This window comes from Chlamydotis macqueenii, chromosome 3 (genome assembly GCF_036417535.1).
Source record: "Chlamydotis macqueenii isolate bChlMac1 chromosome 3, bChlMac1.mat, whole genome shotgun sequence".
NCBI classification, from domain to species: Eukaryota; Metazoa; Chordata; class Aves; order Otidiformes; family Otididae; genus Chlamydotis; species Chlamydotis macqueenii.
In genome coordinates, this window is record NC_141558.1 from 112,431,850 (window position 1) to 112,443,890 (window position 12,041).

The following is a 12,041-nucleotide window of genomic DNA, read 5'->3' on the forward strand; positions in this document are numbered from 1 at the left end:
TATTTATGAAAAGTAAAATAAAAATCAAAGCCCCTCCATTATGATTAGTTTAATAGGAGAAAGCAACGGATGCATTTGCTGTAAACTGTCAAAATTCATGTGTTTCACACTGATCAGCAAAGATTCTTTAAATATGGTTAAGCAGCACTTCAGAACGAGTTGGGTGAGTAAGTTAAGAGACAGTAATTGGTCTAAAAGTAGTTTGTGTCTTCCTCCAATTGGAAAGTTTGCAACGGGTCCCTTCCACACCCCTTGTGGCAACAGAATTCCCCTTGTCACACACTGAGCTCTGTTTTACAGCTCAGGAGACCACAGAATTGGTTAGATGCTCATGTCAAAGGATGAGCCAGTATATTCCTACCCTGCTCTCAGGGGGAGACCAGTGGTGGCATTTTAAGTGGGTAGCTCCAAGGCCTTTCTTCCTGGGCGCTGAGAAAAATCAGCATCACCTGGAAGGGCAGTAAGCTGGTTTTAAACATCTGAGTGTGCTCAAGGACACATAGCGGCAAGCATTCGGGATGGATCATTTTGTATGCTGAGCTTGGGTAGCCATAATGCGCTTAGCCTGTATTTCATGTTATGTATCTACTACATATCGCAATTTCAAACCTGATTAAAAGTTAGTCCTTTTGCATCAGAGAATGAAATCTTCCTAAAAAAATACTCTTGAGCTCTTACAACAGCTCCTTCCTTTCCAGTTAGCTCATCTTCTCAAATCACTATAATTAATTATATTATCCTTGAAAATAAAAATTATCCTGGTTCCTTTACAGAATTATTTCTAGAGAAATATCCCAGGGAGGGAAGTGTTGATAAGCTGAACACTGTCCTAGCAAAAGTGTAACTTTTATCTTTCTCAGTAAGATTTGACATTCTTGTGTATCAGTACCTTAAAAGCCAGTTTTACAACTATCATATTTAATATTGATAGCAGAAGCCTTTTTTTCATGGCCATTTTCTTGGCTAACAGTGCATCTGGCAAGTTACCCAACAGTTTAGATTTTCTTAGAACACCACAAAGACAAGCCTATCCCTCAGATTCACAGATCAAACTACATTCTCAGTATAAATACTTTTTTTTTGCAACAGCCATGATTTGGGGTTTACTTGTATTTGTCATGTGGACACGCAAATCTTCTATCTTATGAACTCTTTGAACACTGCCAGCAGAGGCTTGACAACACAACCGAGAGTCTTGCCATTCCATGTTGTATATCTGTTAAGGGTATTCGTATGATCAAGTTCTTTAAAAAGCTGGAAACATTTTTTCTAGGTTAATTTTCAGTCAGATCAGTAATCTGATCCAACTAATCAAATGTTGACAAGCTGGAAGGACAGGGAGCTGCAGACACAGACTGTAATGCTTACTGGGCACCAGTGCAGTCGTGGAGATTTGATTTCATAATCAACTAACTAGCACCAAGAATGGTGGTTAATACAGAAGCGAAATCACTAGTTTGAAAACAAGTATAGTTAAGTATTTCAGGACTCCACTGGTGCGTAGAACCAGTTCCTCCACCAAGGATTTCTAGTTTACTGGATCAAAGGAAGCACTTTGTCACCACTATAAATAGAAAATTGAGGCATGGAATAACTGGGTATATTACCAAGAGAGAAAGTTCAGGTAAAGTCCATACAGAATTCCCATTTCACTCCCTTTTACCAGTTTCTGTAGCATAGTATTTTCCAGAACAGACTAGAAAAATGTAAAAAAGTTTAATGATGATTTACAAATATACAGTACTTACATTTTTAGGAGTTACAAAAATGGCACATACTACAGAAACCAAAAGCTTCCTCTAACCTTTGGTAACATTTCCAAGTTATTTATTTACAAAGAAAAATTACAGTCACTTTTCATAGTGTCACATGTTTACAAATAAGCATTTCTCAGCTGAAAAATATCTTGCAGCTTACCCACAGGCAGTTTTTGCAGTTTGAGCTCTGCACCCATCTATCACATCAAAAATTCTATCAGCCCCTGTTAAGCTGACATGACATTGCATTTTTATGTTTTAACAGCCTTCAGTTTGAAAAATACGTACAACCCATAAGGCTAAACGGATTCATAGTTCTTGAGATTTCACTTGGTGTATTTTACATTGCTCGTAGTTTGGTAAAATGACATAGGCTACCTTTTCTAATTAGCTCAGTAATGCATGTTTAGAAAAAGGTGGTCCAATTTTATTAACCAAAGTATTTCCAACTCTTCATGAAAGGAATTAAAAAAAAAAAAAAAAAAAAAAAGATAAAATGTCCTTTCCAGGATGCTTTTTCACCTTATATTAAGTTTTTCCTTCACTACGTACAATTCTTATCTAAGGTAATGGAGACAAACCGAACATGCTTTCCAGATCCTGTTAATTTCCATTATTTTTCTGATGTTGGATGTTTTCTAGATTGTACTTTCTTTAAACCAAAACTTAAAAACCTTCTTCTACCTGAGAGCAAACATTAGTATTTCTTAGGCTGTGTACTTGAGAGTCTTCTTATAGATTAAAATACTTTGACATCTACTTAGTGCACGTACAAATGCTTTTGTGCTCTCATGATTGTCAGACTATACAATTTCAACATATAACAGTAATGAACTCAATACAGTCTTCATTGTGCTGAAGATTTGGGATTACACATTTTGAGCTAGTAGTTTTTAATTAAGTCTAAATACCACCAGAGTATTATTTATAGCTCAGGTCAAGGTTTTTTTAAATTGAGAAATAGACAAGGCTTGGCATCAGTAGCTGCGAACAGAGTTTAAAAAGTGTCTTCCAGCATTACAATATTCCCCTCCCAAAAACTTACTCCATAGACAAAATAAACTTCAAATTCAAGCATCTTTTAAGAATGCCTGCATTCTAGATTTTCTTCGTGCAAGAGCTTCTTGTTTTTTTCTTTCAATCTCTTCTTGAGAACATTTTCTATTTTTTTGTTCCACCGCAGACACTGTAAATAAAAAAAAAAAATTTATTAGGAGCCTTCAAGCTTGTTCAATATTTATTTTAACTTACCTGTTTTCAATGTTTGAAGATCTACAGCAAGAGCACACCATTCTGACAAACCAGGCACCCAAGTTAAAAGTGGCTCATCTATCCTGTCCCCAAGGCAGGAAGGGGGATAAGATGCATGACCTTTGTAGTGCTACTGATTACTACTTCCCAATGAAAATACTGGGATGCAGACATTTGCTTCAAGGAAATTTTACTTGGCTGCCCTTCAAGTGAACCTTGTGACATCAAGAGTCAACATAGGAGATGGCAATGGGTTAAGAAAATTAAGGCTATCAGAGTGAAAAGGGCTCCACAATTTAGTGAGTTAGGCAGAGATATGGGCATGGAGATGGTATAGACACAGGGGTCAGGTATAGTACAGGTGTCACACAAATAAAACCAGAAAGGTTGGAAAAAGGTCAAAAGTAGCAATAAAAATCGGCAAAGGAGACAAGAACATGATAGCTAAGCGTAATATTTTATATGTTGTGTTACAGAACTATAAATTCCCATACAATAAAATCCTAACCTCACTGGAACCAACAGGAACGCTTCCATCACTCTGAACATGTCAAGAATTTTACTGTTTTTATACACCAATTTCCAATTAATGTATTGTTTATAAGTAGTCTTTCAAACTGGATAAATAAAACAAAGGGTCTATTTGCTTCTTTAAAAAAAAAAAGAAAAAAAAAGGTGTCTATGAAAAATTATGTATCAGTTTTTGAAAGGAACACTTAACATCCATCTTTTTGTTACAGCAATGCCCATTTACCAAAAACGTAATATGAGGACAGGTGTTTATCTGTAAAGAAAATCTATGCTATTCTTTTTCATTCCTTTACTCTCCAGAACATTCCACAGAATGACTAGTTACCTCTCCCCTCCTTTCTGCCTTAACATCTGAAATTGGTACTTTCCGCTTATCTGCCTCTTTGCTGGGGAAGAAACATGGATAAAATACTGATTCTTCAAATAATGCTGGCTGATAGTTTACAGGAATTAATTTTTTGTTGCTTTTGTAACAGTGCTTCCTGAAAATCGAGGCTGATATAGTAACACTCTTAAAAGCACATTTTATCAAAATTGATATTGGTTAAAACTTCACCAAGCCATGAGATCAAGTAAAAACAAGACTGACTGGCACTTGCCTGGTTCTACCTAGCAAGTAACACCAGCGCATGGAGTATTAGAGACCATCACCTGACAGTGGAAAAGTGCCTGAGCTCCTCTCTAGATCAAAGCAAATGTTAGTGTTTAGACTGATAACACAAGAATATTTCACTGGCAATTTTAGACACAGAGCAAACAACAATATAGGCCAGAGTTTCAGAAGCATCAAATGATTCGAGGTTCCAATTAATTTCCAGGTGAGCAATAATAAAAAGAAATCGGCATTCCGTATCACCTGCTGCCTTCTTTCCCTGCCCCACCATTAACTGGAATCATGGCTGAGATAAGTCATTTTTTATGTTTTTCAAAATGAACTGTAAATTAAAGAACAGATTCACACTATAACATGTACTATGTATCAAAATAGTATTTTTAAGTAACAATTTAAGAGTGTGGTATGCTGAGTGCTGCCATTGGCCTGTACTTGATCCTAGTGATTCTGAGTGTCTATGGAGAGAAAGTGATGTATTCAGAGAAGTGGAATGAAAATGGGAAACAGAAGTCTTTAGCTACAGGAATTCAAGACATGCACCGGGACAATTTTATTTTGGAGAAAATAACCTCTAAATTCTCATTAGAAGATTTACTAACACCTAAACTGAATGGATGAATATTGAAGCCTATTGTAAGCTGCAATACAGTATAAATTTTTCCTTTGACGTTCTGATTGCAGTAAGAAAACTAACAAAAACTGTCTAATGGTGATACAGTAAAGACAAATACCTGATGTATGCAGTGCAAAAGACTCTGAAAGGTGCCTCTTGAAAGGTGGTTTCTTATGGTCAAACTTGCTGTCTGAAGTCACATTCACCTGATTCTTGCTTCCTTCCAAACCCTGCAGAGTAATCCCAACGCCAGAATGACTCCCTGGATTTTCAGACCCTACACGAAGAGCACCCTGAGAATTGTTAGTCTTTCGGAACTTAAACTTTGAAGGCATAAGTGATGTTTTGTTATCAGAACTGTTACTTGGCATCTTTCCCGTATTATACAAAAGATCTGGGCTGTCTAACGTTTTGCTATTAAAAATGTTTACTGCATTAACAGGTCTTACTTCAGAACCAGTCTCTCCTGCCGGCACAGAATTTGACCTGTGCCATTTTCCTGAAACAGTCTTTGTAGTACCTTCAGAAGCAGCTTGATGACAGTTTTTAGACAGTGTGTATTTACACTCCACAGAAGTGCCCGAGATCACAGTTAGAGGACTTGACATGTTTTTACAGTTCACTATGTGACCTGTTGTGGCCAGCCCACGTGTAACCTTTGATGAATTCCTACAGGAATTGTTTAGTGAGAAACCATCTTGTTTTGCATTTGTTTTTTGTGCCAAGAGATCAGGTAGTCCTTGTTTAGATGCTGGGAAGCTGTTATCAGCATTTGATCTGGAATTAACACTGGCTTCTTGTATAGTTTTAGCTCTTTCATTTCCTTGTTTAACATCTTGGCTCTGAGTCTGCTTCTCTATATCATCACACACCTGATACAACAATTCATCATCCTCACAGTTTGTATCCCAAAGACTATCAGATTCACAAAACATATCTAATATCTCATCAGAGAATTTCGGTTCATTCCAGTCATCAAATGACAGAGGACATTTCTTTGGCATTTCAGTTTGATTTAAGTGACTTTTATTAGCTTGGTTAACCACTTTAGTTAGATCATTAGGTTTCGTATTGGTAGAAACACTGGATGACTGACAGAAAATATTGCGTGTGTTATTCCCGGGTTTTTCAGTCCATTGTCTATGAGGATTAGGTCTTGAAGGAAAAAGAGGAAGAGAGTCACTTTTAGGCTGAACAGTTTCATTTCTGTTCTTCACTTCAGATTGCACTGAAGCAGGAATATAGTTCAAATCACTGTTTTGGGCACTTTTCCAAATAGGATTTGTTTTGTCTGGCTTAACGTCACATTTGCCATGAAAGACTATGGTCTCTGTCTTCGAGTTTTCTGTCTTATTTGGCTTTTGTAAAGAAAGAGATTTTACAACATTTTGTGTGTTTTTACTGGAATGTTTCAGAGGTGAAGACTGCAAACTGTTAGATTTGTGGACGCTCCCCAAACAAGTTACTGAATTGCAACTACTTCTTTCCTTTGTTCCGCTAGCATCACTGAAACCATGCACAGATGGATTTGTAGGAACTGGTGGTGCTTCTTCAGTACTTATCAATTCAGGATTTTGGGTTATTTGCATCGCAAAAGAGTCATCTGCCAAAAAATCTGTATCCCAGTCATCAAAGTCATCATTAACTACTGCAGGAAGCTTACTGGAGGCCACCAATTGTGTCTTCAAAGGATTTTTTTTTGTCAACATGTGAGTATCAGGTTTTGGAGAAGCCTGGTTTGTGCTTCCTAGTGCACATGGAGTATCTTTTTTATATGCCTCTGAATTACCATGTTGCATGTCTTTAATTTGCTCAGGAAGGTGTTCCTCCTCCAAGGTGCTTTTACTTTCATGGAAACTGTTATTTAAAGAAATACCTGATAGTCCTTGGCTCAACTGTCCGCTACACTTCTGAGTAGAGCAGTCAAAAAGCGCACGAAGGGCTATTTCAGCCTCAAGATCTATTGACTTTAGACTGCTTGATTGACAGGGCTCTGCAGCAGGAATGCCAGTGCTCTGTCCAACTGGTTTCAGGGACAGAGCAGTATCTGTTTCAGAAACTTCATCAAGGAGCAATTTCAGGTTCTTCGTATTTACTTCATCTTTAGATTTATTTAAAAACTCTGAGGAGGTCTGGATGAAGTCATGACCAAGCTTCTCTTGTTCCTGAACAGCATCTAGCTCTACAAGATTTTTATCAAATTCCTTAGCCAATTTCATGAGCTCCTCTTCAGGATTTTTTATTTTAAGATCTCTAGATTAAAAAAATAATAATAAAAAAAAAAAAACAGAAAAGCAAGTCAGACCTACTGAGAAAGTTTAGCGAAGCTCAATAACACTACCATATGAGCTGTTCATTCTCTAGTTTAACAACTACAGAGAATATGACTGAATCCCACCGCTTTCAGTGTGCAGTCAGCATGCAATCTTTTTGATAATTCCCAAGAAATACTCCATTAAGAAGAGATAACAAGCCCACAGTTAAAACCATTCTGTATGCTAATGTACAGTTACATGGTTCACTATACATAAAGGAACACCACGTACCCTTTTTCATGAAAGCCCAGCTGTGATGGGAAAGACAAAACTGTAACTTACCTTGTACAACTTAACTTTGTCCTAGGTCGCACTTTTACTACTCCAGGCGTACAGGGAATAGCATCCTCACCAATCCACGTCTCTAAAAGGGAGCCTTCATTACAGGCTGCTTTTTCATCCTGAATGATTACATTTATAATGCTTAGCAATTTGATTTCAGATAAAGATTGGACTAGACACACACCTTGCATTAGTTAAAATTGCTAAACCAATTAAACTGGATCAGATCTGTTGAAAGCCACAGACGAGCTAAAGCAGTCCAAGCTAAGTGAGATCACTGCAATATCGTCTACCGATAGTTGTATCACTTTAATGGTATCGATTTAAAACAGGAACTTCAATTAAAATAACTGAATCTTACGTTGGTGCTCAAATCTAATACTGTATTTAACTCAGGTTTACACATAATCTGCAATATTCATGTTACAAGCTGTGATCTAGTTTACTTTAGCGTACTACTGAGGAGCTAGTTGAGATGCACTGTCTTTATCCACTTAAAGCAGCATTAACACATCAGAGAATTTGAAAGAAATCATATTCTACATGCTTCCAAGAAAAAATTCTGACTTCTTCCAGTACAACTCAATTATACAAGAAGCCTTTAAACAGAAATAAGTGAAGTTTAGAAGCTACATGAAGTTGTTTCAGACCATCAAAGTTCAGGCTTGGATTGGAATTCTGAAATCTAAGAGATGCAATATTGCAGTGGTAAATTGTCCGCAGAGGGCCAGAGCCACGGGGTGTGGGAAATTACTGCATGTGAGCCCGCAAAAGTAATTGGAACTTTACTAACTACCAGGGTAGTTTTGGGGAGGTTTTCTTTTTCTTTGTAAATTTAATTTTTTTTTTTTTTTTTTAAAAAAAAAAAAAAGAACACAAGCTACAGATAGTTGCAAATCCTGATATTAATGTAAACATTTATGACAGGGCTGTAATCATTTAAAAGGAAAGAAGTGGCATCCCTTATCAATGATTTTCCAATTCTTAAGTATAATTTCTCACAAATATGCCAAATAGTCATTTTAAATGGCCCTGTCAAATAACCAGGCATATTTTGCAAGCTAAATACTGTAGAACTGTTTCAGGAATGACACGTTCACTCTTTGTACTTAATAAAAAGCAAGCAATAAGCCAACATCCTTTTATTAACTCTCCAGGCTGTGGACTTCAAGTTCATAGCAAGAGGGACATACCAAGAGCACAGGTCTTAGAGTAAAAAGGCAAATTATTTAGAATAATGACAAAATGTTACTATGTTTATATTATTGTGGAGTGTCTCTCTCATCCAAGTCTTGTTCTTGTACTTCAGCAGTCATTCAAGACCATTCAAAATGCTTAAAAACAGCTGTCAAGTAAATCCAGTATGCGAAGAAACTCTTACCTTTTAACAGATGAGTGCTTAAGGATAAATAAACAGAACAGCATTCCTAAGCTCAGGGGCAATAACTTGTATTCTGAAAGTAAAACTTTCTGAAATGGAGCTGCAGCAAGTCCACTTTCTTAACACATCTTTTTTTACAGCGTCTGTGACTCATAAGAGCAACCAGTCTAATGCTATACTTATAATTCAGTCCAGTTTTATGAACATGTTACTAGTTTTCTACACACCCAATTCTTACCATGAGACTACTGTAACCAAAACTGAGCCTTCACTAAGGCTGCAGCACTGTTCTGTTTGATTAGTGCATATGCAGAGCATTGTTTTAGAAGTAACAGTTACCTGAGGAGCAATACGATTAACAATTTCTGAAATTTCTACTGCGCATCTACTGGCAGACTGTTTGGACTTTCCATTGCCTATGAAAACAAACAGAAAACCTTCTTAAAAACTGCAAAACAATTCAATTTATAAAGTGCAACGTATCTCAAATAATCAAAGTGCTACAATCAGAGCTTGATTCAGCACTATATTGAAGAATGTATGGGTTTTTAATACAAATAAAACCAAACAACCTAACCGCAATAAAGAAATTTAATAACTTTTAGTACACTCACACTGCACGCCTCAAATAGGTGCCCTGGATTTTGTTAATATTACCTAGTCTGTGTGCAATTGGTGAATGAGGATCCCAAAAGATTTCTTGCTGTATCTCGGTGTCATTAACAGGAGAACTGAAAGTAGGTATTCGGGATTTCCTACTCAACGACCTCTTTGGTGTTTTCTGTAAGCATGGCTCTGTGTAAACAGAAAGATGATCCTTATTGAAAAACAACAAAGTAACTGAGAACATACAACAGGACAAGGCACAAAGACGATGCCTTAGGAACTTTAAGAATAAAAATCAAGTTCACACTCATCAGCATTCCTTTACTTACAACAGGAATGTTGTTTATAACTGTATGTTTAATGCAGAAGATGACTCTTATCTTTGTCAGTTACATCACCACAGAGATAACGGAGCATTACATGATACTGACAGCTATATGCTCGGCATCTGATGGCAAGGATGAGAACTGTCAGTCCTCCTACCTGAGGGATTATTGGCTTCAGCTTATGTTAAGAGAAAAACTATGTATACCGATATGGGAGAATATTTTGTATTCTTGCTTGTTCTGTGTCTTTCACGCAGACTCTGATTTGGGTCACAACTTTAATGGGCCTCCAAACTGTTCTGGGTCAGAACCTACCTTTTTCTGTACTTCCTCCACTGGGCGTTTTCAGGAACACGGCTACCCCAAACCAGCTTGTAGCTGCCTCAGACCAGTGAGTGAACTGAACACACTATGTGACGCTCAACTAGTCACCTCTGCCCTTTAGAAATGACATTGCAGATGTGGAGGCCCACAGAAATAGTTTCAAAAGATGCAACTACTACGTGAGAAGCATCTTAGGAGCTGTTTGCACTTAAGCGCTTAGCATGGCCAGGCTTTATGCTCTCCTCGAGTGGGTTAGCGTCTGCAGTCAGTTCTAAATCTCTGCCGCGGGAGTTGCTCTACATCACTCCTTGACAGGAGGAGCCCCTTCCCAACGCGCACGGATGGGACAGAGCAGGGGGGGGTCACCCCGCACCGGCCCCCTTCTCACGGGCAGGCCGCGCGTCCCCCGCGACTGCGGGGCTGGCGGGAAGGGCCGGGCCTGGCCGGGCCCCCGCCGGCGCGGGGTCCTCAGAGGCCGCTCCCGCCGTACCTGCAGCGCCGCGCACCGCCGCCTCCCGCGACGGCGACGGCCGGGGCGCGCACGGCGCCTCCCCCGCGGGCAGGCCTCGGCCCGCGCCGCCTTCCGCCGCCGCCTCGTCTTCGTCCTCCTCCTCCGCGGGGGCCTCCGCCGGCCGCCGCCGGGTGAGCTGCTGCTCCTCTCCGCCGCCGCTCCGCCTCCTCAGGGCGGCGGGCCTGAGGCAGAGCCCCTTCCTCCGGCTACCGGGCATAACGCGCGCTGCGGCGGCGCCGTATCCACCCCGCAAGCACCGGCGCCGCCATTTTCCCGGGGAGCTCGCCGCGCCACCGCCGATTGGCTGTCGCCGCGCCGCCTCGAGCAGCCATTGGCCCCGCGCGGCGGGGGCGGGATGGCGGACGCGGCAGGGAACTGCCGGGGGCTGGCGGCTCGGGCCGCTCGCGCCGCGCGCTCCTGGCTCCGCCCCCTCATGGCGTGAGGCGGCTTCCCTCCCTCTCGCGCCTCGCCGGGCCTGGGCCTGTGGTGGCGGGTTCAGCCTTCTGCGCGTTCAAAACCTTTAGTCCCGCAGTTCAGTGAAAGAAAAGCAAACTCCGCCACGGCCAGAGAGGCTGGATGTCCCCTCAGGCAGGGCCTGGCCGTCGGCCTGTCCTGCGGCGGCCTCGTGTTCCTCCGCAGTGGCCTCCTCTCTGAGGTGGCTTTGTCTCCGAGATGGCCTCGCACCCTCGATTTGCCTGTGGCTCCTATCCCGCGCTGGCTGCTGCCGACCTGCCGGCCCTGTGGCAGTCCAGGTCTCTGCTGAGGCCCTCGGGGCCCAGAGGAGGGGTGTGCGGTGAGTGTCCTTAAAAAGAAAACAAACCCAGATAGGAATAAACCGTTTCAGCTCGGCATGGGAATTGGGGCTGGCAAAGAGAGACTTACAGAAGCCAAATTTGGTAGGTAAGAAACTAACATCAAGTTCCTGAGGGACTGTGATATTACTTCATTATTTAAAACAATATAAATGCAAACATATGTAGGTATTACATCATAAGGTGGATATTTCCTCCCCGAGCCACTAAACATAAATGGATAAACATAGCTATCAACTGTGTAGGGTCAAGGAGTGAAGTACGTTTATAGATCCAAAAGGAAACTACTTATATATTGATTGCCTGCCGGCTTTTTCATTTAATCAATTTGGAGTACTTTGGGATCACACTTCATTTATAAGATGTAAGCAGGGCATTTCAGTCTAGGATCGGGAGTATGAGAAGTTTTAAAGTCACCAAAGAGCGATTCCCTGAGCTGTGAAACCTCTTTCCACCTGAGGTCTCAGAAAAACAATGTGTTTTTTCATTTCTCCTTTCTCATGAGTGTAATTAAAGCCAGTAGAAGACTTTTTAATGAGCAAAAAATTAAGTACAATGTATTAAACAGAAAAACTGTGTTATATACATAGTTAAAGTATCACAGTTAATCATGGAAAGTTGTGACATTTGAATAATCAATTTGTTTATCTCATACTTGTCAAATATAAATCAGAGACAAGATAATGGGTCAAGAATTAGGCTCCAAAATCCATCATAGA

At 40.3% G+C, this 12,041-nt stretch overlaps 1 protein-coding gene across 1 annotated transcript; it reads right to left on the reverse strand.

Annotated features, from left to right (window-relative positions):
• Positions 1–1,697: 1,697 nt before the first annotated feature.
• Positions 1,698–10,766, reverse strand: ETAA1 (ETAA1 activator of ATR kinase). The gene is made up of 6 exons (XM_086745533.1): positions 10,490–10,766; positions 9,401–9,538; positions 9,083–9,159; positions 7,363–7,481; positions 4,884–7,018; positions 1,698–2,943 (listed from the first exon to the last, which is right to left on the reverse strand). The coding sequence occupies exons 1-6, from the start codon at positions 10,725–10,727 to the stop codon at positions 2,828–2,830; spliced, it is 2,823 nt and encodes a 940-aa protein (XP_086601659.1). The 5' UTR covers positions 10,728–10,766; the 3' UTR covers positions 1,698–2,827.
• Between the last annotated feature and the right edge of the window lie 1,275 nt (positions 10,767–12,041).

Coding starts and splice junctions, on each gene's coding strand:
- ETAA1 (XM_086745533.1), bottom strand. CDS start 10,727: ATGCCCGGTAGCCGGAGGAAGGGGCTCTGCCTCAGGCCCGCCGCCCTG. Junction 9,539..10,489: donor GGCGGTGCGCGGCGCTGCAG/GTACGGCGGGAG, acceptor CTGTTTACACAG/AGCCATGCTTACAGAAAACA. Junction 2,944..4,883: donor TTTTGCACTGCATACATCAG/GTATTTGTCTTT, acceptor TTTTATTTACAG/TGTCTGCGGTGGAACAAAAA.